Source organism: Drosophila busckii, chromosome 3R (genome assembly GCF_011750605.1).
Source record: "Drosophila busckii strain San Diego stock center, stock number 13000-0081.31 chromosome 3R, ASM1175060v1, whole genome shotgun sequence".
Lineage (NCBI taxonomy): Eukaryota > Metazoa > Arthropoda > Insecta > Diptera > Drosophilidae > Drosophila > Drosophila busckii.
The window spans coordinates 1,721,956-1,749,213 of record NC_046607.1 but is presented as its reverse complement, the minus strand read 5'-3'; the positions used below and the strand labels follow the sequence as shown (position 1 = coordinate 1,749,213).

The following is a 27,258-nucleotide window of genomic DNA, read 5'->3' as shown; positions in this document are numbered from 1 at the left end:
CTCGTTGTATCATGTGATGTAGTCAAAGCTAAAGACCCTCGACTGCAATTACTTGCGACCAACTTACAATTGAATTGCATAACAATTGCTCATGGGCGTAGCCAGCTATTAGCCAAATGTAAGTTATTTAAACAAATACATATACATATATATATAAAATAATAAATAATGAAGTAATAATAAATTATGAAATGCCTTATTACAGCCCCTATATTACAAACTGGCTACGTCCATGGCTCTAAATCAATCAAAGTAAATTCGGATTTGAGTTCAAAGCTTGAAAAATAAGAATTAACTTTTTGTTTGCTAATAACTTGACTATTCACCTAACTCACCTTTTCATCGCAAACCAATTTTATATTTATATAAATTTCATTTATGTTATTTAAATGAAATAGGGTTTGGAATTGAGCAAAGCGGACTGGACAGGCCTGAGCTGCAAAAAAACTACTTACTTGACATAGATTTAGCAAGTTCGCTGCTTTATGTTTACAAACAAGAATTGTTCAGCGTATCCAAAACAACATTAATGATCCGGATATACATTGATCAGTTAACAGTCCATTTTAAAAAACTTCGTATGGAATTTATTTCTGACCGTCCAAAGGACTTTAGAGTGACATACATCTATTTTTTGAATACTAAAAAAACTGCTCTAACAGCTTCTGTATGGACTTCGACTTTCGCACCTTCGACTTATTTTCAGAGAAATTTGTGATATTTGTAAATTATTCTGAGAACTTTTTTGTACGACCTTGAGGTTTCGTGCGAGTCAATATTATTGATCATTTTGAAAACATTCAATTTTTTCTTTTCAATATTTGAGGATTATTGCGATGTAAAAAGCGAACGAAGTTCAAGTTGGCAATGCAATGATGCACGGCTGTTTTTATTGTAACTACAAAAGCCTATTTACGTGAATGTCACAAAAGAGATATACGAAGAAATATTTATGACCTAGGCTCATGCCATTGATATTGTTTTCAATAGATAGCAAGCTATTGAAGTGTTCAACAAACAGTAGCACGAGTAGCGCTACTTACTTAGAAGATGTAAAATTACATACATTTAAAATTAGCCAAAGTATGTGCCAGCATCAGCTAATGTAGCAAAAGAGTTAGTGAACACTGCTTAGAACTTTTGACACACTGCGCTGCTGTCATTCGACTATAGGCGAATAAACGGCACCCGAGACACTCGGAAACTTTTGAGCTCCAAGTATACATATACCAGATGCAAGGCAGGTACAAACGGTGCCACGCCCACGCTACCCACATTGTTGCAACTTTGTTGAGTTACTTGTATGACCAGGCAACAGTTTGGAGCTTGTGCCTGTTCTTTAATTAAAAACAATTTGCGAATTGTGCCAAAAAAAAGTTTGCAAATTGTGTTTTTGGCTCACGCCTTGCATGTCTTAATAATTTAATTGGGCCATGTGTAAAATTTTAATGAATAGCAACCTGCTAGCCGAAGTCTACATGCCTGCGCTCTTACCCACATATGTGTGTATTTATTTGAAACTAACACTCTGGGAGTCAAAACTTTTGATTAACACAAAGTGGAGCAGAATGTCCCAAGCCCCAGCAAAATAAAAGAGAAACTTTCATCCTGCTAAACGTGATTACTTTACCCAATTAGACTCTGCATAGAATTTAAAAACTATTTTGCGTTGTACAATTTTCATAAATACAATTTACAATGTGAGTACGGCAGATGATCATTTTTATAGATAAATGCGATAAAAGTGATTTCTGGGAATTGGCTTTGATAAGAATATACGGCAACATTATATAAAACAGTTGAGGCTATAAATTAAATAGGCGTGTCCAAGCGATAACACTTAAAAATAAAAGACAGCAATATACGTTTTGGGATTTGACTATAGATAGAACCGTAAGCTTGTAGATTTTGTTTTGTTTAGTGAGAGAGTCCAGAGGTCAACCATTATTCGATTAGTAGCAGTGTGCTCTAGTTTCAACTTGCTTGTGGCATGATTTAATTAAGAGCCGAGTTCTTCCAGTTACATAGAAGATGCACTGGCCCTGCGTGTTGCCAGTGTACTTTGTGAGAGTTTACTGTACACAGAGTTAGCGGTGTTTGCGTTCACCAATGAAAGGAAATTGAAAGCAAGTTTGTAATTAGCAAACTTTATATAAATCCAGATGCTCAGTGGCACAGGATTATTCCAGCTATTCAATTACTCAACAAGCTGCAAGGCTTTCATTAACAGCTGGCATACATATGTATGTACGTATGTGTATGTATAGCTATGTGCATATATGTAGCGTTAACAGTAACTTACTCAAATGCATATCTTGTGCTCAAGTGTCTGCGCTCGTCGAGTATTGCCAGCAGCGACCGCATCAAAGTGCGAAGCCAGCGCACACATACACGCACAAATACACGCAGAGAAAATAATTAAGTTGTTTGTCTTAATGCAAACATTTCGCTTTCTCTTCCTGCAAGTAACTGTTAATTACACCATGAGTACTTATGCAAAGCGCACAAAAAAAGCAAAAGCAAAAGCACAGCAATGAACGCCGCGCAGTGCAAACTTTCTATTAAAACGAAACTCGCATGCAACGCAGCCAGCCACATGTGGCAGGAGATAGTAGACAGCTTTGCCACTTGCCATCCTCATGTACTTAAGGTCTCAGTCTCTCTTTCACTTTTTGTGGGCCTCGTGCGCTCAAGTGCGCAGTGCGCAAGCCAATTTAAATTTTTAAATAAGCACATTAACTGCAAGCACCAAAGCATACGCACACGCATTCGTTCCCTCGCCTCATAGTAGGCCGCATAAGGACACGCGCGCGTTTAATTTACTGCATACTTACGCTTGCTGCTTGCTGCTTGTGCCACGCCTCTCGCTTGTACGCCCGCTTGTCGACTGGCTTGCATTATTGCCCCGAATTCGCTGTCAGTAATTTAACACTGCGGCTGGTCGTTTCGTATTCATAATTTGATTTTAATTATTATCCATATCTGCTTATAGAAAAGTGAACTAATTGTTAATTGGTTTTACAAAAAATTTATAAACTAACTATTGCGCATAATTGCTAATAATTAAATTTAATTGATATTCATATGCGATTAACTGGCGTTTAACATTATAAATTCGATTAAATCGTTTTTTTTTTTCATTCCATAAAAGATAAATACTTGTAGATTATAGCCTCCATGCACTATAGTCTAGCTACACAGTTTTATAAAAATTATTTCTGTATACAAAAGATCTTCGAGTAGATCCAATGCTGATATGCAACTCAAATGATAAAAACAATTTATATACAATTACGGTAGAGTTGTTTACAAACAAATATTTAAAAAGTATCGATTAACAATTTAGTTTTTTGTCTTGTTTTTGTTTTTGTTTTGGAAGAACTACAGCAATGTCGTTTACGAGTTTTTTATTGACTTGTCATATTTACACGAGTTTGCAAGTTAATAAAATTATGAACTTTTCAAGTTTTGAGTTAGAATAGTTAAATATACGCTTGCTCGCTGTAAAAACGTTTGTACTGATATTGATAGTATCGGAAACCAGGTGTGCTATATTACATAATAATGAGCTGAGCTTCAGCCCAATGCCCACATTGATATGTAACATTCAGAACTAAGCAATGGCAAGCAAGCTGAAAATCAAATATCGTTATCAAACCTATGCATTTCAGTTGCAAACAAAAGTCCTGTAACTGTGAGTCTTGCATGCTCCAATAGTTATGCTATAATAGTTTATGTAAAGTGAAAATTCTGAACTTTTTATTTACGCATATTGTATGTAGTATGTATTATGTATATGGTTGTCTGGCAGCTCAAATTGGTTAGCATTTGTCTTGTTTGTTTTGTCACTCGTTTAATGATTGTGCTACAGCATAATGTCAATATTAATTCAATTCGTTTATACACATTGAAAAAATCCAATTTACAATTTTTTGTTTTTAATATGGTATTGTTATTTCAAAATCACAACAACTTGAATACTTTCTAAAGCATATACTATTTACGTACGTATGTATGTTTGTATGTATGTAAGTATTGCATATTCGGACTGATGAGTTGGCTGAAATGCTTGCTAGACTCTAATCTCTAACACTTAGCTATTGATTATGTTCGAATTATATACAGCGTAATTGGAATCAGGAAAGTCTATTTAAACATGTATTCGCATACAAGTATATGCGTTTTTAATTACTAGTTATAGGATACATTGCATTGTGCTCATATATGAAATTTAACATTCGCATCGTACAGTTCCTTGTGACGTTAGTTTTGTTGTCACCTAAGCTAAATGGGACTTTGAAGTTGGGGAAAATTTTACGTTACTTTCGTATGCTATTTACAGTATTGATACAACCTAGCAAGTGTTTCGTCAGGGGCCATCATTCACATTGGTTGTGCCACCCTAATAGTTAGTTAATATAATATAGGTGTGTATGTATAAATATTCTTCTTGGAGGCGCTACAAAGGATCACTCGATATACCTAATGGGTGCTTAGTTTTCACATAGCTTACAAGCTTGTCAGTTAGCTCATTACATTACTAAACTATTTGTAGTTAATCTATAGGTTATCATACAGTTTATTGTTTTGGCAATAAGTAAAATATGTTTTGTTATTTAGTTGTTAATATGTAAACAGTCTTATGAGAGCCTTTAAGCTGGCTAAAGGCTAAATGCATATGCTTCGAATATCAGCTCAATTTAAGTTTAACCTAAAATTAATGTAAATTAGCAGTAACATGTAAATTAGCAGCAACATTACGTTAACAGAGTCTCTGCACTAATATCCTTGAATATTATATTTCAGTTTAAATATCTAAAAAAAAAATAAATGTGGCAGTATTGCGCTTAAGAGTATGCAACACAGCATAGAGTTCTATAAATCAAAATAGCAGAAAATACTAAATACTGTGTTACAAATAAATGCAGTAAATAATAAAAAAGCCAATGTTGTTTATGTGTTTTTATAAGATTTTGGTGTATTTTTTTTTTCAGTTTGTTTTCAGTTGTTTCTCGTTTTTGTTAATTCGCTTAAGAACTAAAATAACAAACAAAAATAAAAGAAATTAATTTAAGTTACACATGCTAGTCAAATTAAAAGTTTGCTTGTTCATAAGTTACGCTATAAATTAGTTTGTTTTTATATTGTAGAATTTGGCAATCACATTGGAAAAACACTTAGGAGCTATAAGTTCTTTGCTTGCTAGAAGTTTAACACTAAAGTTATGCTGACTTTTCAACTCGGAGCGAAGCCAAGCGAAAGCTTATGGCAGAGCAGCAGCCCCAAGCTGAGGGCTGTGCAGGGACGTCGGTGACTCCTAACTAAGTTTAGCAGATCTCTAACATCAACACATACATATGTACATATGCTCAAAGGTAAGTTATGGTATGTAAATAAATATGCTATTGCTTTTACGATGTACACGCAGCTGAGAAGTTGTACTACACTTAGGGCTAGGAATACAGTAGGCTTACGAGCTAGGCTGCAACTACAACTAACTGTACATAGAGGACTTATTGTTAGAGCGAGAGCGAGAGCGAGAGAGAGTAAGCTGCACAGCTTTAGCTTATTTACATGGCCTCAAGTCTATTTAACAGTTGTTTGGGGGATCTACGCCGGCGATAAGCTGGACGCATTGTTGTTATCCAACTGGGAGGTGACCGTCGAGCAGGCGCTGCTATTGTTATTCGGACTAGTTGCCTGCAAGCTGCTGCTGCCCGTAGCAGCTCCCATTGGCGCTTTTCTGCCTCTGTGCCAGCCAAAGCTCAAGGCTGCACTCAGTTTGCTAGACTTGGGCTGCTGCTGCTGCTGGGAATGCGGTTGGGTGTGCAGTTGGGGCTCAGTCACATCGTAGTCCTGTCGGCCTATGGAGCTGGCGGGCGTGTGATGACTGTAGCCCGAATCAGAGCCAAAGCTGGAGTCGCCATAGGGCTGTCTGTAGTCCGAGCTGGGCAACAGCGTGGACGCATAAGGACGCGCCGAGCCCACTGCGCTTGCAGCCAGACCCAGTCCCGTGCCCGCGCTGTCATAGTAATAGTTGGCATTGTACATGGGCTCCGCATAGCCGTAGGCTGGCTCCGCCGGCAGCGGCGCTGCGTGGATGCGATGATGCTGATGCTGATGCGCGCCCAAGCGGCGATCCAGCAGTCGCGGCTGCGTGCGCGCACGCATAGTGGCCGCCATCAGTCCGTTGACGCTGTTGGGCGCGTATTGCTGCACATTGGGGTAGCGAATGCGCTCGCGGTAGATGGTGGCCAGTGGCGGTGGCGCCATGGGCGCTTGACTCAGTTGCGCATTGATGCGATTACGACGCTCCACTTCATGCTCCAGCGTATTGTAGAACTGCGGCGCGGTGGAGCGCGCCAGATAGCCAAGGGACATCATGTTGCTGCGATTGTCGTACATGGGCGCCAAGTCAGCAATGTCTGCCGTTGAGCTGCTGTTGTTCAGCTCGTCCTGCATGCGCTGCTGCTGCTGCTGGCTGCTGCGACTGCGCGGCACGCGTCGCTGCGTTTGCGATAGGACGACAGCATTGTTGTTGACCAAAGCCGCAGCCTGCTCATTGTTGTTGTTGCTGCTGCTGTTGTTGCTGTGGCTGTGGCTGTGGCTGGCAGTGGAAGCGCTGGCCGTTGAGGCATCCTGCGCTGTGGACGAACCAGAGCTGAGCACGCTGTGTCGTTCCTGCGGTGGCGCTTGAGCAACGCTCACCGGCGGCCGCGGTGGTGGGTGGAGGTCGTGCCTGCGCTGCTGCCAGCTGGACGCTCGTGATAGGGCGTGCCATTGGGCGCTGTGCTGCTGCTGGCTGGCGTGGTGGCATCCTTGTGGAAGCTGCATTCGCCTGGCAGCGACAGCTCGTCCTCGGCAAAGTCGTCATCGGAATGCAGCGGCGGCTCTGATTCGCCGTCGGAGTCCACGCGGCCGGGGCCCAGCTCCTCGTACACGTTGTCATTGGAGCGATATGGATCTGGGCCTGGGGAGGAGCTGACCAGGAAGGGCGGTGACCGCGTCATGGGATAACCGCTGGGATAGTGTATGCTCTTGCCTTGCAGCAGCTGTAAAGTAAGAAAGGATAAAAACTTTAGTTTATGTGGCTTAGCAGAGGATTTACGGGACTTAGGTTAAAGCCAGAGGCGACACTTTAAGAAAGAGCTGCGCACAGTAGCTGTGGCAAGAAGTTGAGGCAAGGGCCAACGGCACAACAAATGCCGCACGAAATGAATAATAAATATGCAGCACGTAAAGGCAGAGCCGAAGCCAAAGGAAAAGTGGAACATAAAATGCAAAAGAGAAATTGCTTTTGAGCGGGTTGCGCCTTACGAGGAGAAGGAGAAGAGGGGGCCATGCTGGCTGCGAATCATTGTTGCGTGCAAAATGGCAGAGCGATTGGGCGCCTAAGTGTAGGCAACGAGCAATTAATGAGCGGCAAAAGCGCTGCCGTAAAGAAATGCTCAAGGAGAGAAAAAAATTGCAATAATTGGGAACGAAGCAGGACATTAAGCAGATTTCAGCCGCAGATTTGAAGGAGCCTCGAGTTGCACGAGGCGCTGCCTCAAGGAGCTGTTTATCAGACAATAAAATAAACACGCACTTCATTTTTGGCACACACACACAAACACACACACACACACAAAATGGACCATAAAGCGGCCTGCAGGAGTGCGGAATAAAAAAAGGACAAACGCCTTGACGGAGGCGTCAGAGTCGTAAAAAGTGGCACAAAAGGCGCATGAATTAAGCCGAAAGGCAAAAAGATATCAAATATACATATAAGTATGGATATATAATGGCACTGGAACTGGTTTTGAAGCACATTAAGGATATGTGCCATGTATTTAGACACTGAGAGCGGCTGCGCCCCATGTCAAGTTCAAGTGTAAATTGAGGCGTTTGAAACGAATCCGAATACGAATAAATATAAATATAAATATAAATAAAAATAATAAAAGTAATATCAATGAATGGCTGTGTGGCATGCAGCGCATAAAAGGATAATGCCCCTCGCTAAGGAAATGCGGTCTCATATAACACACAGTTTTGACAGTTCAATTCTCTCTCTCTCTCTCTCTCTCTCAGTGTGTGAGTGTGCGTGAGTGTGTGTGTGTGTGACAAGTTGACAATGACAGTGCAATGTTTTGACAGAGCATGTCGTAATGTTCAGAGTGTGTTCGGCTCTCGAATTACGCAAAGGATTCAAAACCTGTCAGAAGCGCGCAAAACTTCCTGCTTAACAATTAAACAGCGTGACAATGCCAAGGAAGTGGACAACAAAGAGTCGATGGGGGGAGGGCGGGGAGGTCTATACAATACACAATACTAACCTCTGCATGCGAATGCTGCTGATAGTGATGATGATGATGCGGATGCTGATGATGATGATGCTGCTGCTGATACTGATGATGGCGCATGACCAGCGGCCTGTGATGCCCCAAATGCGCATCAGGATCCTCGTACATGGCATGATGATGATGATGCTGCGAACTGAGCGTGCCACTACCCAGCGGCATGGCTCCGCTCAAGGCTCCACGCGTTGGCGTCTTGCAGGGCAACAGATTCTGCACCTTGCGCTTGTTTCTGCAATAAGAACAAGAAAGAGAGAGAGAGGGAAAGAGATTAGTATTGAATTCAAGCAGCAGCTTAAGACTAAGGCGCTTTAACTTAATGCTGCTGATAATGTTCTTGCTGCTGCTGATGCCAGTTGCTAGTCTACGCTTAATAGAGCCATAAGTTTTCGGTCAGCAGCAGCGGCAGTCGCTCTGAAGATAAATCGATTTGTAATGGCTTTGCGGCAGCTTGGGGCGTGGCTAGCCATGATAAACGACAGGTAAACAGCGTTGGCAGAGCATCTTTCATGCCGAGACAAGAAAGGCAGCTCAACAAAGCCCAAAAGTGCTTCACATAAAATTCAATTTAAATAAGCAGGCTCCCCGACAAGGACACACACCGCCAACATGTCAATGAAGTTTAAGCACAAGACAACCGCGTGCCATGCAAAATAATGAACATAATTAAGTGTTGCCTGTGGCAAAGACAACAGCGCAACAGGCCTCGACACACACACACACACACACAGAGAGGGAGAGCGAGAGCAGCCATATGGCCAAGTTAGCCAAGTTGAACTCGCAATGGCATAAGCATAATGAAAAATGTGAAATTAAATTGACGCCACGTAGCATGCCCCAGAGGCAGCGGCAGTGGCAGCGGCAACGGCACACACAATGTGGTTGAGTGCTTGCTTTTTTGTGGGCGGCTGGGCGGTGCGTTTGTCAAGCTTGTAATGTCTTGTAGGTAAACATGTTGCCATGTCAAACGGAAGTCGCTCGTAAAAACTCTCAAGCTACGAAAAACGCAAGCTAACTGTCGGAGCGCAACTGATTGTCTGCCATGCGCCACATATGAGCCACATATTAAAAATGCTAGCCTACTTACGGGCGTGCAACAAGCCCACGACTTCTGTATACGCTTTCTGCTCCAGTTTAAGCCCCACACAGCCCCAAGTCAATTGCCTGGCTAACCAAGCAGCCAACCCAAGTAAACTGACTCAAATGAGAGCATAATGACAGCACACAAACAACACGCTGTGTCTGTCTGTGTGTGTGTGTGTGTGTGTGAGGTTAAGCGTTGGTGTCTGAGTTCTGATGGCTTCCTGCTTTGCCTTGTTTACTTGGCTTAGTCAAGGCAGCAGAGAGGACAGCGACTGAGACTGTCTGTCTGGCTTTTAAAAATATTCAAGCAAGTAAATTAAATAATGTGGCATGCCACAAGATGACGCACAAGCCAAGAAAAGGCAACTCATTTCATTTCATATAATTTCACTTACGAGGCGTAAAAATGAAATCAACACGCGTGCAACTTTAAATATATATAACTGACTGTTTGTTTGTGCTTTAACCCCTTGAAGCGTCATGTTTGATTTCGGCCTGGCCATTGGATTGGTGCGGAAAGTGAGGAGTCCCAGGAGTGCCATACAATTGGGCAAAGCAAACCGAGAGTAAAGCATTTCGAATGCTCGATATATGCAAAAGGGTTTGCTCTTGGCTGGAAGTCTTAAGCTGCTCGCTGCTTGCTTCTTGCTTCTTGCCCGGCAGCGTATACCTTTGGGGCAACAAGGATTCGCTTTCCTTTTGGCATAAGCAATTTACAATAAAAAGTAGCTGAGGCAACAATGTGATTCTATGTATGCTCCTGCCCTGCCCTGCCTGCCCTGCCCTGGCAAAGGGGTGGAAATGAGTTGAGTTCAGTTGGTCTGAGCAGGCGAATCTTTTATTTATGAACTTGCAACTTTTTGAAGGCAGCACGCCGTTGAGGGTTGCTCGACGCCGGCACGTAAAAACGTAAATGTAGTGAGCACAAATGAAAATAACTACAAAGCCAAAGATTCCCCCGAAAATTGCACACACACACACACACGGACACACAACCAAGCAGATAAAGCAGCGCTGGCTTTGATATGGAAATCGCATTAAGGTGTGAGTTGAAATTGCTTTGAATTGTTGCAGACATAAAGTAAAGCTAACGCATGTGGCTTGCTATTGACCACTGACTAAGCGCCGCCAGTTTCATGAATATTTAAAGAACGGGACTCTCGGTGTCGAGCCACGAAAAGCCCAAGCAATGCGCATAATTTCATTTTGTTAGGAATTCTTCTGCTGCACTTGATTAAAAATTGTCAAGACAACAAGCCGGCAAGCCAAGAAGCCGAGCGGGCTGCTGCTCATCATAAGCACAAATTCTGATTGTTATTGCCTACTTGAGGGCGCAGGCAAATGAAATTGCAGGCAGGTGAAATTGATTTTATTTATTTAGCAGCCTACACACACACACACACACACACACACACACACACATAGTACGCCGAGCTAAGGGGCGCATAACTCTAGTGGTTGCCTGAGCGCATTAACTCTGCCCCCCGCTCTGAAATCCGCACACGCCCAACGCAAAAGTTGTGCAATATTTATTTATAGTTCAAACTGGCGACAATGTTAACAATTTTATTGACAAGCTGATTTCCGGCGACTCTTTATTTTTTATGCTGTTAATTGCTGTTGCACATATTTTGGGGTCGTTTATGGCTCACATTAATAAAGTTCGATGCGCAAATATTTGCCGCAAAAATAAAAACAAAAACAAAAACACGAGAGTCGTCGTAGCAGCGCACTCTGGCGGTTTATTAAAATAATTAAGGTAATTATGAACAGTCAACTCTGTACTTGCCGCAAATGCCACAAGCATGAAAAATGTTAAATGATAAACGCTCTTGTGATTGCGAGTGCAGTTAATTTAATCACTGTGTAAATATGTTAAAAGAAAAATACTTATTTAACAATTTGACTTGAAATTAAACAGGCAACAATAACAACAACAGCAACAGCAACAACAACAGCGCGAACAATTTAAAGTAAACAGCATTCAAATTTATTATAATTGTGAGTGAAATTAGCAGCGACTTTATTTATAAACGCTTTGCGTGTGGCAACATGAAAAGCCGCAGACAAACGCAGGCACATACATAAATATGTATTTGATTTAGATTTATATTTATATTCATATTCATGTTTTGTTGGGGGCGTGGCATGGCGTGGCGTGTCCTGGCCTGGCCTGGGCACATAAAAGCAAAAATAATGCGCCACATCATAAATGCCACAAAAATGGCGCTGGCCGAAAGTTGTTGCCTGTGCTTTTTTGTTGCTTTATTTATTTATTTATTTGCTCGAGTTGCTGCTGGACACACGCAGTGCGAGGCGCACGCACATGCAGATAGCAAATGAGGCAAGTTTTTGGGGCAACACTTAAAGCAACAACAGCCAACAGCAGCAGCAGCCAGCGCTATCAACAAACTCGTCTCGCTTTATCTAAGTTTATGTATGTGTGTGTGTGTGTGTAATAAAGATGCTCGTTCTGCTTTTACGTGTCCTGGTCATGGCCGTAACCTCAGAAATGATGAAGCACTAGAGCAGCAGCAGCAGCAGCAGCAACAGCACATTGAATGCGATGCTGCCGTTTTGGGTCTTCCTTGCTGTGTGTTTGTTCGTGCGGTCAGCAAACTTTAATGAATATGTATGCAGGAAAATCGCTTGTAGCTACTGCTGACCCACACACTTCCCCTGCTCCCGCCCCCCATCGCCTGCTCTATAGCCTCTTATAAGGGACTTGATTTCAGTGCCATGAATATAGCACAGCTTGTTTTTCTGTTTGTCTGTGTGTGTGTAAAAATCGATGCTGTACTTCAGCACTTGTTGATGCGCTCAGAAAAGAGGCGGCAAGCTGACAGCAAGCTGAGCTTAGTTAATTGTTTGTAGCAGGCTAAACCCAAAACCTAAACCGTGCTAATGGCATGTTGCATATAAAAATTTTAAATTCAACTACGCAAACTTTTGCTAACCTAGAGCCAAATAAATGTTTTGTTATAATTCATATGCATATCAAAAGCAATAAAAGAATACGAACAGAGCGAGACAGAGCCAAAGAGAGAGAGAGAGAGAGAGGGAGAAACCACAATTGTGGTTAACCCTATTAAAGTTGACTCGCTCGCACACGTAACTTTTTTAAAGCGTTGTAGCAAAGGCGCTGCAGCTTATGCCGCGCCTCCCACTGCATAACCAGAAGTACACACATGTGTGTGTGTGTCTGTGTATGTACAGCCCACAGCTACGTGAGTTTTTCGTTGTTGTTGTTGTTGTTGCAGTTGCGTTTCTTTTTTTTTTGGCTGTTTACTCTTGTACGCTTTTCTTTTGCTTGGTTCTTTTTTTTTTGTAGTTATTTCGACTGCAGATTTCATTTGGGTTTACAGCAACGACTGAGTTGACTTTTTTTCTTTAGTTTGCCGTAGCAAGTAAATTGTTTTGCTTTTTTTTCTTCTTTTTTTGCCGCTGCCAAAAGTTGTTATTTGTGTGGGTGCATTGTGTGTGTGTGTGTGGTTGGACCATTTCTCACTTTTTTTCTGCTAGTGTGTATTTAAAATTTCAATTTAATTTAGTTTTGGTTTTAAGAGCGCAAACACACACGCACACACACCCATACAGATATGCACTCCAACATATATATGTAGGTCAGTGCCTGAAAGTAGACTACATTAATTTTCGTTTGGTCGTCGCCACGCCGCGCGCGTTCGCTCTCATTGTTATTTGTTGCTGTTGTTATTGTTGCTGTTGTTATTGTTGCTGTTGTTATTGTTGCTGCCGCTGCTGCTGCTGCTGGCCAGCGCTTGTTTGCTTTTGCGACTTTGGCAAATGGGTTTTTACACTCAAACATGCATGCATATATATGTATGTACTCAACTATATGTTGGTTCATAGTTTACAATGCTTATGCGATTCGCATTTTTTTCGCATTGCTTGCATTTTTTAGGCTGCCGCAGCAATTCGGCGTGGGGCGGCACTGTTTATGAATTAGAAAATTAAAGTGCAGCCAGGCCATAGTTAAGTTATTTATGCAGCTAAACTATGCCAACAAACAAACATAATTATAATTGTTTGGCTTTGTCTCTCTATCTAGCAACGAACGCCCATGGCTCTGCGCTTGCCACATGCAACATGTTGTTGCTGGCAGTTAGGCAACGCCTGCTGCGGTGCAAGCTGACCAGGCTTGCAAATAACGCCGCGGTAATAGACAAGACAAGACAAGACAACAAACAAACCACACAAAGCGCCAGGCCACCAAAAATGTGGTTGATGTGGCAGCATTTATGTCTGTATGTATGTCTGTGTGTGTGTGTTTAATTGAGACGCAGCTTTAATTGTTGCACTCAAGAAAAAGTTCGCGCTATAAATCAATTAAATTTTGTACTTACTTCCAAACAAACAGCGATGAGATGAGCACAATGAGCACCAAGAGCAGCGAGAATACCGCAATCATTGCTGAGGTGGCCAACGATTGGCTGCTGTATAGGCTGGCATCCAAAATCTGCTGGAAAGAGAGAGAGAGAGAGGGAGAGGAGAGAGTACGTGAGTAAGCTGCTTGGCAACGAGTGTAAAGTAAAAGTAAAAAAGTTCAAGACGATGCAAATCACGCAACAACTCAAACACAAAGCCATTTTGCATACCAACAAGAAAAACCAAGTAAGACCAAATGGCAACAACAAGACGCTTATGTACATTCTTCTTTTTGTTGTTGTGTTTGTTTTTTGGTAAATATGCCTAACGAAATGCAAACAAAAACGCTGCTCTTAACCTTTTATTTCATCAGCATATTGAGGGCGAGCGTCGAGCTGCAATCAGCAGAGAGCTCTGCCAGCCACTGATGAGTAAATAATATCGAGCTTAAATTTCTCTGCTCTGGCTCTATTCGAAAATATTCAAAAATATATTTCGGAACACGGCAGATTAGCAGCGCCTGACCAAAAGATTAATGCACATGGATTTGCATGTATTTTGTTTATCTATGCATTTATATTTTGTCCAATGAAATATTTATGCTGGACAGTGTCAGGCGGTCAGAAACTTTCGCCACAAACAAAGCAAAAAAATAAAAATGAGAATGTACAGAAAACAAAACCTTTGCCAAAAACTGCAGTGTGCACCTGTCATTGTGCAAACAATAACACCAACACACACACACACACACACACACATACAATCACATGCATACATTGAAACAAATGCATAGCATAAATCACTCAAAAACGCATTGGGAAAATATTTTGTTGACCCATGAGAGCGTCAGAGAGCTGGAGCTCAACTAAAATGAGGTCAAGCTTTGACAGCTGTGCAAATAATTTCGCCTGACACTGTGTGTACACAACTGTGTGTGTGTGTGTGCTTGTGCTTGTGTTGGTGTAAGTGGGACACTCTTTAATTTGTAATGCATATTTGTGCATATACTAATTTATTAATAAATAGTTTTCGATTTTTCGTTGATTTATTTGTCGCTACTCAAACACGCATGACATAGTTTTAAATGCGGAAGCACTTGTGATTAATCATTTAGTCCGGCCAGCGTACAACAAATAAACAAATAGACTTACTCCCCAGATAAGCTATAAAAATATTGACAGCAGCCGTTGCCTTATGGCGAAATTGTTTAAACTAAAAAGGGGCAAGCTACTGGCTCCCCCCCCCCTAAGGCAGCTTATCAAATCGTTATTGTGTAGAAAATTGTTTTTGTTTTTTCTCCAGCTTGCGTTGAAAATTATTTTGAAAGGCATGCGCAGAGACAAATCGACGTGCCACATGAAACTGAGTCAAACAAATAAATAACAATAAATTAAACAATTATGCTTAAGGGAGCAGCAGCTCAAAAGCTAAAAAGCGGCGAGAGAGAAACAAAAAATATAATTTTGTTTTGTCTTCAAGCTCATTGCTCGTAATCAAATTGATTAATGAGCATTTGGTGTGGCAAACGCCAGCCAAGTGCAGCAGCTTTTGTGGCTGTGGCTGTGGCTGTGGCTGCGGCGTGTATTAGATTTCTTATAATAATGTCGATATGTGCCCCTCACACACACACACACACACACACTTGCGTCAGACAGAGCAGAGCAACGTAAAGTAATTGAAAAAATTACTTTGCTGCTTGTGCGTTGATAATCGATAGATCTTTATAAATAGACACAACGCACATTCCACATTCCGCATTCGCATCCGCATCCGCGTCCACATGCGATTGTCTGGCAGGGAAATGCGTGAATTGGAATTGGAAAACTTTTCAAATGCCAAAGGTATGTTGCGACAGTGTGCCAGCAGCTTACAACTGCCACCGTCAGCTGCAACTGGGGATTAGCAGCTAAAGAAGCAAACAAAGTACTACATAAAAAGCAAGCGTAGCCCACACAGAGCAAACAATGTGGCTGCCAAAGAGTTGGGCGTTGCGCCTTATCGATAAGTGCCAGTAGTTGGAGTAGGCAGCAGCAGCAGCAATGAGCTCTCGGCTCTCTCTCTCTCTCTCTCTCTCTCTCTCGCGTCGTCTGTTTGCCCAGATAAGCGATTTTCCGGTTAAGCGGCAGCAACAGTCGCTTGATTGAAGGCTTTCCATCGCGCCTGGTAGCCCGCAATCGTAAACTAACAATGAGCGCAGCTAAATAAAGGAGTAGGCAAAAGGTAAACACAGACACTGATAGCGATAGCGATAACGATAGCGATAACAGTTTGAACGATTTATGTCTGAGCAAATAGGGCGCTGGTAAACACAGACACGAGCGTTTAAGCTAATTAAGCCTCAAGTATTTGAAATTATGTGTACAAGTTGCATCCGAAAGTGAAAGCATAAAGTATGCTCAGCATAAAAAGTAATGAATATTAAAGGGCACAGCCACACAAAGTTTTTAGTCAAGAATTATTACGATGCGCGCTCGAGGCTAACCCAGTTAAAGCTTTAAGGATTTTGCCCTAATAGGGTTGTCAGGCGGTCGCAGGTTCTGTTTCTATTTCTTTTTTTTTTTTTGGCAACTCATCAAATATCGCTTGTCTGCAGGCGGCATTCGCTCTTTCTCTCGCTTTAGCTATTAAGCAGCATTGCCAACTTAAAGTTAACAACTTTTCATTTTCCTGTGCCTGATGGAAAAAACACAAAACTTTCGAGCGCTGCCAACGCGCGCAGGACGAGCGCACGTGCCACTTGCAGCTAGCGCTTAAAACAACAATTGCAACAAGAGCAGCAACATGAGCTAAGCACCTAGATAACATGGGAAAACTTTTCTACATGCGTTGCATGTGTTCGATGGTGTGCGTGTGTTTGTGTGTGTGTGTGTGGCGCCTATTTCAGCACTAGCCCAAAGCAAGTCAGCAGCAAGCGAACTTCGATTTGACAGCACGTGCATATCGACAATTTCTGTTACACACTCTAACTGTGCCACGACTATGTGTGTGTGTGTGTGTATGTGTGTGTGTGTGTGTGTTTATGTTGGCAACTTGGCGCAGTTTTGTAACCACTTGACAGTGCAATTGTTTGGAAACAGCTCGTGATTGCAATGCCTCAGTCTATCTATCTATCTACAGCTTCTACTAAACTTCGAGGCAACGCAAACTTTAAAGGTAATGAGTTGAACAACAGTTGCTGTTGCTGCTGCTGTTGCTGCTGCCACTAAATTGAGCTGCTTGAGTGATTGAAGAATGCAAAATATTTGCAATTTGCCACTTACTTTCTAAACAATTTCAAATATTCAGTTTGCTGCTGAGCATAAAAATGAAATTCAGTTATTGTCACAATAAGCTCAAAGTCTATTTTTCATTTAACTTTTGCTTATTTTTGCGGCTTGTCAACTACTGTCTATCTGTCTATATATATATGTGTATATATCTGAATGTCTGCAGCTGTGTCTGCGCTGTGTCAACTGTAAACAACATCAACAACGCTCTAGCGTTGCCTACTTTCTCCTTTTTGCACGCTCACCAACTTCATTATCAGCACTGCACGCCCAAAAGCAGACTAAGCAACATTGCCATAGACAATGCCATGCATTTCCCTCTCTCTCTCTCTCTCTCTCTCTCTCTCTCTCTATACATATATATCTGTTTATATGTATGTGCGACATTTGATATCAATGTCATGGCATTTGCTGCTTCGCAGCGCGCTCGCCCGTCACTGTCGCTGACTTTAGTCCTCGCCTTGGCCTAACACGCCCTGTCTGCTTATTTAAAGCGATTTTGCTCAGCTAGTTGAAACATTTTTATATACATATACATATATATATATAAAGTACATATATAGCAGAGACAGCTCTGAAAGGATTATTTGGCTGGCACGCCCAACAGCTTCAATCAGTACGCAGCGCCTTTGCCGCTACTGCTGCTGAAGCTGCTTGTTGGATTTTATTTGATTTTATTTTTTGTCGTCGCATCGCGCGCACCAAATTTAATTTCGCATGTTTGACGCGTCGTGCTCGCTTTCGCTCCCTGTGTCGTATACGTCTCCGGAGTTTCCTTTGCGTGCTTGTTAGCGCTTCCTCTTGAATTTAAACACAACTGACTAACTGCTGAGACGCTTTAACGCGAGCCAGCGTAACTAAAAGTCGCGCAGAGGACTTTCCTTACCCATTGACAATTACACACACACACGCATGCACCCAAATTGGCGCAATTCCCGTTAAACTTATCAATTTGATGAGCAACTCGCTCACACGCAAAAAAGTTTACCTTGGGTGGGTGTGCTTGACATTTTTTAACGCTAATCCTTTAGATTGATGCTGATGGCAATTCAATTTAAGCTGCTTCGGCACGGATTTCCACAAGCGTCAATGGCTGCAAATCGCATGCGATATATTTGTGGGCCATATTTAGTAAGTCGTGGGAACTTTCGGGGCTGAGCTGACATAAAGTGCATGTTAACATTTGATTTGTCAGCATAAATCAGCTGCCCAATGCTTGACAAACTGAAAGATTCAAGTGCCCACGCCGAGCTGACAGCAGCCACAACAGAAACTCAATCAAGAAACTCTCGTTATCTGGCGCTGACTGAAAGAGCGAAAGAGTGAGCGACGGGGACCACACACACATTGAGCAGGTTTGTCGGTTTTGGCTTTGGCTTTCGTTGCTGCGTATTGTTTATTGAAATTTTTCGTGTGGCTGTTACATAAATGTCCAAAATTAAGTGGAAAACACTTGAGTTGACTTGGAGCTGCCTGTGTTTTCCTTTGGCTCCCCAACAAATACAACAAATGTAGGCACGTGAGTCTCATACGCTTATCAATGCCAGGCCAAGTGTTGGCGTGGAATTTGATCTAGCGAGAATTTCTATATATCTCTCTCTCCCCCACTATATCTGCGCCTAAATAAACAAACGCTCGATTAGACAAGTGCTGGGTTACAAGCAGAACAGAACAGAACAGAACAGAACAGAACAGAAGAGAACAGAAATAGAAATAGAAATTTTTATCTTTGCTCCAGCCATAATTTGTAACATTTTGGCCGTAACCGCTGACAACCTTTAAAGTTTTTGGCGGGCCAGGGTTGAAATCTTGTTGCGATTTTCATTGCCATATGTTGCCAGCCAGCCAGCCAGCTCTCGGCTCTCGGCTCTCCCCCAGCCATGCCCACAGCATTGCCTACTTACGAGCTGTTGTTGGCAACTACTTGGGTTGTCCTTTTTGTGCTGTGACGCTTAACTTTTCATTGTTATTGTAATTTGTTGTTGCTGCCTGGACAGCGTTGTCGAAGGGGAGGATGGACCAGACTCATAATGATGACGTTTTTTCTTTTTTTCTGTAACCAACAACAAGCGTAACAGCAAGAGCAACAGCTGTTGCTCCAGCAACCGCTCAGGACCTCAAGAACTTTAAATGTTTGTATGCCTTGTCTTGAAATTGGGCAACATTTTGTTGTGTGTTTGCTTTTCGGGCTGTGCTGCATTTAATTTTAAGGGCAGGAATTTAAAATGAAGTCCTTAAAGAGCCTTGCATGTTAACCTAACAGTTGCTGTTGGCTCGTCTGTTAAATAAATTACGCCATACTTGAGAGCAATTGCACGTAATTGAAACTATTCAACAAAAGCTGAACAAAAGCATAATTCACTCACTCACTCACTCACAGTCAGTCAGTTGAGAGGTGTTGTTGACTCCTTTGATTGCGAGTGGTGGTGGTGCCGGCAGCTCCGCCCTTGCCACTACCCACCACTTCAATAACAATATTGTAAAAAGGGCGCATTATTATTATAATATGCATGCGAAATGCAATAATTCAATAAGGCAACATGAATTTCTGACACCTCACTACCCCCCACTCCCCACTTGTTAGCAAAAGGGAAAAAAATACCAACAGCTGTGGCGGCTGGCCAAGCTCATTAGGAAAGAGTAAGGGTTGCAACACTTACCGGCATGGCTTGGCAGACATCGCTCTCCCATTGCAATTGCGCCATTTGCTCGTCATTGCAATCCTGCGGCACCACCGTGTACTCGGCTAGGCTGGGCGGTCTGGGTGGTGGGGGTATGAGGAACTGTGGTGGCGGCGCCAGCGGCATGCCGGCGCACTCGTCGCACTCGAACATAAAGAGTTCCGCCTCCAGCATATTGTCCATCATGGTGTCCAGCATCTTCCACATTTGCTCAAGCGATCAATTGGTTCTTTCTTTTTGGTTAATGTTTTGGTTACGTATGCAGCGTGTGTATGTGTGAGTGAGTGAGTGTGTGTGTGTGTGTGTGTGTGTGTGTGTGTGTGTAGGAGATCTTAGGGCTGCGTGTCAAATGCGCTTGCTGATCGCTGTCATCGCTGGACAGCCGTCAACGGCGGCAACGCTGCAAAGAAAGAAACAAAAAGAATTTATATTAAGTAAAAATTGCTGGACACACAAGGACACAAAAACAGCTGCCAACTTATTATCCTGCACCGGCAATGGCCGACACGTAACAGTCACACAGGCAATTATTAGCCTGATCCTGGCCGCACATCCTTTGGCACACGCTTGACAAGAACTTATCATTTTTATTTTCAGTTTCTGTTCGCTTCACACCCCTAAGCTGCAAATGCTCTAAAGTCCCACCCCACGGCTTTTGGGCCTAGGGTAACGCATCATGTTTAATTTTTATTGATTTTGCTTAATGCGTTTCTATTCTTGCCATGTTTATTTTTATTTGCTTTGGCTTTTTTATCGTTGCAGATGTTGTTGTTGTTGTTGTCGCTGTTGCTGCTAGTCCTTTTTCACAACCTAAAAATCTGTCGCGTCATTGGCAATTGTTTTAGCCCCGCAGCGTGTGTTTTTTTATGATTATTATAATTTCGAACTGCGGTTCTCATATGCGGCACACATATGCTGATAAAATTAAGTTGAGTTGCTCTATCGATATAACTCTGTAGAGTCAGGCGTGTCAGTTAAAGTTGACAAGCGCCTCCAAATCGCTGCCAAACAATGCCCACAGTTTTTTTTTCTGCCAGAGAGTCCGACTGGATTACGCTGCGGCTTAAGCGCTGACTACCAGCTACTTGACAGCCGGGAAAACTCAAGTGTATATAACTCCGAGACAAGAGCATGTGATGCTGTTGCTGTTGCTGTTGCTACTGCGTGGGGTACCCAGGGAAAGACCAGGGAGGCAGGGAAGCAAGCAGCGGCTAAGGCAAGCAGCAAGCGGCAACATATGTTGCCAGTTGGGCCATTTAATTAGCTGCACCGAGAGGCTGACAGTTGTCAGAGAGTCTGTGGCATTGCCACTGAGCTCAGCTGACTCGAGAGCGAAAGCAGCGAGCGGCAATGAGGTAGAGGCAGGCCAAGCAACTGATAAGATCTGAGAAAACTACAATCGCTGCTGTTGTGGCTTGAGTTGTTGTTGCTGTTGCTGTTGCTGTGGCTGTGTTGCTGTTGTTTGTTGTCTTGCAATCAAATGTAAGCCGCTGTTGACACTGAAGATTAAAAGATATTAAAAACGAAGACGACGAAGCGAATCTGACACACAATGTTGCATGTGGCAGCAGAAAAGAGACTTGAGCTTGAAATAAATACAATGACAGCATAGAGAGAAAGAGACGGACGAGCGAGCGAACAAAACATGTCAAAGATGAAATGTTGTAAAGAAAATTGAATTGAATTGAATGGAATTGAAACGAAGTCAAACTAATAAATAACAAAAGCAAGAGCGAGAGCGAGAGCGAGAGCGAGAGCGAGAGCGACAGCGACCACTAATCCAATATTGAGTTTCAATAGTTGAAAGCGCAAGCGGTGACTGCAGCCTAACTTAGTTCACTGAAGCTTCATGATTTAGTTTTTAACATTTAAACATAAATCGATTGAATTGTCTTGAAACTGTCTGCTGATTAACTTTGAAGCGGCGCCCATTAAAATCGCGCAGAGCCCGAACAAAATAATGAAATAAATTGTGTCGAGGAACAAGAAACAAAAAAAAAACCATCACGCACACTCAGAGAAAAGGTAAAGAAATAAATTGAGCTAAGCTGAGCTGAGAGCTCAGCCAGAGGTAAGACTGTAGACAGACAACGAAATCGATTTGCTTTGCGATTAAGTCTGGGCTGGGGATGGGGATGCGAGCGCGTCCAGCGCCGTCTCCTGGGAGCTGTCCGGCGAAGCGTAAAGCGGAAATGTTTGGGAACAGCAATGGAAATCAAAGCGTCTGCGTCTGCTGCACAACTCCTGTCCAAAAAGGTGATGCGCCCAATTAGCAGGCGAGCCACACGATAAAAGCAATTCAAAGCGAAATGAAAGCAATTATCTAATTGGCTTAAAGCTGCTGCTGCTGCTGCTGCTGCCAGGACTCTCAAGTAGTTGTAACTTTAAAGACGACAGCTGCGTCTCGTTCTTTCAGTGATAGACCAGGCCACTTCACTTCTAAAATGGAATGAAGAAAGTGCTGGGCTGGCTGCAACCCGTTCAGCCACTTCAGTCCAATTAAAGGCTCTAACCCCCCGTTCGAGGCAACTCTTAACTTAACTTGCCCAGCACTTTCACTCTCCTGCCTGATTTATGTCTTCAAACTTTGACTTTGTACTTGAGAGACAATTGCGGCTCTGGGCAACAACAGCTGCCTACAAATTTAATTGAATTGTTCTTTGCGACAAACGCACAACAATCAAACAATCGAAAAACAAAAAGAAAGCGATAGCTGCTCTATTCGAAATTGGGTAAGGCACGGCACACACATAATTTTAAAATTAGCTGGACAACCTCAGGGGTTGACTGTAGTTTTTTGGGTCCCTCCATTTCTTTTTTTTTTTGCCACGCATTTAAATGACTCAATCGACAACATTGACATGTAACTATTGGAAAGCCAAACCACGTCGGGCTCAGCTCAGACACACGAGGAGAGAAGAGAGAAGAGAGAAAAAAGTAGACGCAGGTAACAGCAACACATTTATTAGCTACAATGATAAATGGTTTTGGCCAGCAAGGATCTAGCTCTATTACTATTGCTCGCTCTGTCTCTCCGCTGGACTGTCGCGACAGTCAGACGTGTAATTTTAATTCGTTTCGGGCAGACGAAACTGATATGGGTGCGTCAGCTCAGGTAGTCGGTTCGGGAACAAAAAATGAAACGAAGTAAAATAGAAGCAAGACTCTTCGTCTAAACTGCACAAGGCATTGAAAATTGAGACATTAGATGTAGTTAGTATTTGGTATTCGGTATTTGGTAACGATAAGTGTTATGGGCGCTGCGGGATAACAGTCCAATTCCAAATATGGAGCAAATGTAACAGACACAGCACAGTCCAGGGGCACTAAATATGTTCGAGTGCAAATTGTTGAGGGAATTGTTAGGGCCAAAGGATGAAAGTAGAGTGTTCATTCATTAATCAAGCTAAACTTGTGCTGCTCAGCTAAAGTTGGCAAGTTTTTAAACTGCATTTAAAGTTTATTTTGTTATTAGTTTTATTTTTAGACCAGCACGCCTCAGCACGGACTACAAATGACCAAAAAATCTAGGCTAAAATAAGCACGAAGAATGAAGGAAAGAAAGCAAGCAAGCAAGCCAGAAAGAAAGCAGGAACTTTGCCTTAGTTTACATATCATTTATTATTTGTTGTGCTTGTCCAGTCAGCCGAGGTGTTTGGGCTACTAAGCATAATACAATGGCACTGCCGGTCCTGGTCCTGTGGCCCCTCCCCCCCGACCCACCCTGCGGCTACACATTACGCAAAACTTTTAAATAAAGCAACGCGCCTGTTTGTCCTGCTCTGCTGCTGCTGCTGCTGCTGCTGCTGATTCCTACGCTCTTTGTTGCTGTTCGCAAGAATGTTGAAAGACGCAGCAGATGACGGGCCATGTCACATCAATGTCACTCAGCATTAAGAGCAAAAGCGAGAGCAGGGCACACACATACACACTATAGCGAGCAAGTCCTGCGAAGGCAGTGATAAAGTTTCTTTCCTTCACGTGCTGCGCCGCCGGGCAGCTGAGCATGAAAAAACGGCGGCATTTAACTACCCTGACTCCCAACTCCCAACTACCGACTACCGACTACTGCCCATAGCTCCCCGTATCCTTGAAGTCGTCTGCCTTTTTTCACGGCTTTCGCTTTTGCTGCTCTCGTGCATGAGGAAATTACAAGCGCATAACAAATATTTTGTTTTGAGTTTTTCTTCTTCTACAACACTGTGTGCTTTTTTCTTTTTGCTGCTTTCCTTTATTTTCATTCTTCAAATTGTTGTAACAATATTTTGCGTGCGTTGCTTTGTACTTTATGTGGTTGTTGTTGTAGTTGAACTTTTTTCTCCATCTTTGAGCTGTGATTTGTTTTGTTTATTTGCGCTCATTCTCTCGTAAATATGTTGTAGCCTATTTGCATAAGGTGCTTTGTAAGTGTTTTCTAAGCAGCTTAGCATGTTGCAGCAGCAGCAGCAGCAGCAGCAGCAGCAGAAAATAATTTATAAAATTTATTTACCAATTCCCACGGCTTGGCTTTAATAGAGTCATTTAGAGTCTAGCATATAGTTCCTTTAACTCGTTCCCAGTAATTTATGTCTCAACTACAGAAATACTTTTATAAAATATATTTCAGCTAGACGAAACACTCATCGCATACTAATTAGACAGAGAGCGAGAAATTCGTTGAAAAAAAAAGCGGCTTACGAAATAAATTTTCAACTCGAACAGCAAACGGAAATCCTGTGAGCCTTTTTTCCAGCAACAAATGTACGCAGAGAGTGTTAGAAGGAGAGGGATAGAGAGTGAGGGAGGGAGAGGTTAACATGTGTAGCAGTCATGTTTCAAATGGATTGAATCGTGTGGACAATTAAAATTCAATTTGCAGACAGGTTGGGTTTGAGCACTAAGCCCAATTGAATGTACATATGTGTATCTGTAAGATACATTTTTCGGTTTCAGCTTTTCAGTTGCACTTTAAAGTTGAAACCGGCAGTGAGGCGAAATTTAAAGCTGCGTAGGCAGACAAGATTGAGTTATTATTTGGCTGCGCATCTGTGGCCCGTTTAACAGCTCATTTAGCGGCAAGTATCTTGTATCTTGCAGATACGCGCGCTGCGCAGCGCTGCTGCGTTGTGCCCACTTGCCGTTCTGCGGCGCATAAATTATATTTCGCGTAAATTTATGAGTTATGCCAAGACGTTGACTTTTTTTTTGCCAAAGGATTAACGTGCGTAAATAAAAACGCAGAAAAAATAATGAACTTGCCGCTCGTTCGTTGTTTAAATTTGAATTTCAGCTGCACGCAGCGTTGCATGCACTTGTTGCGCTTGCCACACACACACACACACACACACAAACTCACGCATTTATGCGTTTGCTAATAATTTAAACAAATTTACCTAAAAACAAAAAAAAATGTTGACACTTTAGACAACACTCGCCTTGGCTCTAACTAACCAAACAAAGGTGTGTAGAGTGTTTGTGTGCGTGTGTGTCTGTGTGTATGTGTGTGTGTGTGTTGCTTAACCCTATAGGCCTCTATGGATGTCATAAGTGCCGGCTGGCTGGCTGGCTGGCTGGCTGGCTGGCTGGCTGGCTGGTTGGTTGGTTGGCTGACTGTTGTTTTCTGTTTGATTCGTTGTTGTTTTTCTTCTCTTTGACGCTCTTTTATTTGGTTATAATTAAAGCTTTTGGCGGCGCTTTTGTTGTTGCTAGAATTAACGCATTGGCTACGTCTGCTTTCAACGTCTTTAATTCAACTCGAAATGATTTGTTTACATTGGGGCTCTGTGTGGATTTTTGATTCCAAAAATTTGTTATTAAATTTCTCTAAGACCCAGCTCAACGCCAGTTTATAGCACGAGACTTATAACTGTTTCACATTTGTGGAGCTGGAGCTAAAGCGAAAACTAAATTGAGTCACAAGCGATTATCTTTAGTTTGCGGCAACTTTAAGTTGAAGCTGCCAGTGGCAGGCAGTAGTCCGCTGATAAGCTTTTGTCGACCCACTCACTACACTACACTGTTGGGGGATTTAGTTTTGAGTCTATAGCTATATATACTAGTATATAGCAAGTTGCTCTTTAATCCACTGACACTCGTAGGCAGCTTTGCTCAAACAAATCTCTGGAGCTTGTTGACTGCCACTTGGAGGCAAGACAAACAAAGTTGAAGTTTTCTCTCTGCACAGAGTTCTCCATTCGCATTAAATATTTTCTTTATTTATTTCGTTTTTGTTGTTGGCATTCAGCTGCATTTTATTCCAGTTTACTGCTCTGCCCTGACTTACCCGCTGTTTATATTTTATATTTTTACTCCAATTTAAACAAGCACTCGACTTTTTTGCTGCTACTGTTGTTGTTGTTGATGTCGCTGGTATTTTTGGCAAGTCACGCGCTTTGCTTTTAATTTTAATTAAAATAAATCTAATTACAAAGTATAATTGGGCTTATAGCTTGTGCCTTTTGCTCTTGATTCTCACACAAAATTCCATAGATTTCAATATTTTTGCATTTAATCACATTTATTTATTAACACGTGTCGTTGTTGTTGCTCTGTTGCATTTATTTTATTTTATTTTATTAGCTTGCACAATTATAATTTCCGCTGCGATATATTCCATCATTCACATTTCACGTTCAATATTGTTTCGTATTCATTCCAATTCGTATTTATTCGAATCACACGCGAGACGCACACGTCCGTTTGCGGCGACTGCGAGTCAAAAACTAAATTTACTAACGCAAGCATATTCTTGTCCAACCCATAGACACACACACACACACAGAAGTGAATCAACACGCACAGCCGCGAAGCGAACTCACCACCGTGGCGGCTCTCTCTCTCTCTCTCTCTTTTAGTCTTTGACGCTCTTTCAATTCGTTTTGAGTCTCGGCTTGCTTGCATGGACATGTACGGGCAAGTTGCAACATGCAACATTTCGTCTAACAGTTGTACCTCAACGCTGCTGCCACACGCTCTCGCTCTCTCTCTAGCAGTGCCTGTGTGAGCTGCGTCGGCTAAATCTTTAACGTACATTTTATTGCATTTTTTGACTAGGCTGCAGTTTTTTTTATTGGATGTTTTTAGATTATATTTTTGAGTATGTACAATTGATTAACATAAAAAGTTGCAGTCTAGACAATTAATAAAAAATAAATAACGGGAGCTTAGGTTCTTAACCCTACCCTGGAAATTGTTCACCTAATTACAAACGAAATAAAATTCAATTGTATTCGAAGTCATGATTCTATTTAAAAATTTTCATAACATTTAGTAACCGCTAGTATTTCTATTTTTAACCTACTCAATTATTATAATTAAATATGATTAATTTAAATAAATAATCGTAATTGTAGTAATCGCAGCTTTGTTTTTAAAGTATTATGTTTTTATATTATAAGCTTTGCCTCTGACGCCAACGCTATTGGGATTTCAGCTGTTGCCAATTTTTTGAAGTCTTCTCAGTCGTATTGTAATTTAAATTGAGAACTAAAGTCAAATGTCTACCTGATATGTGGGAGCTGCTGC

The 27,258-nt window shown here is 42.1% G+C and overlaps 1 protein-coding gene across 1 annotated transcript; it reads right to left on the bottom strand.

Moving 5' to 3' along the window:
- Positions 1–5,122: 5,122 nt before the first annotated feature.
- Positions 5,123–26,190, bottom strand: LOC108604606. Its single transcript, XM_017994145.2, is given in 6 exon segments — positions 5,123–6,725; positions 6,728–7,052; positions 8,319–8,571; positions 13,787–13,899; positions 19,735–20,155; positions 26,018–26,190. Coding segments are annotated over 5 exon segments (2,034 nt in total). The 5' UTR covers positions 19,963–20,155; positions 26,018–26,190; the 3' UTR covers positions 5,123–5,610.
- Positions 26,191–27,258: the final 1,068 nt, after the last annotated feature.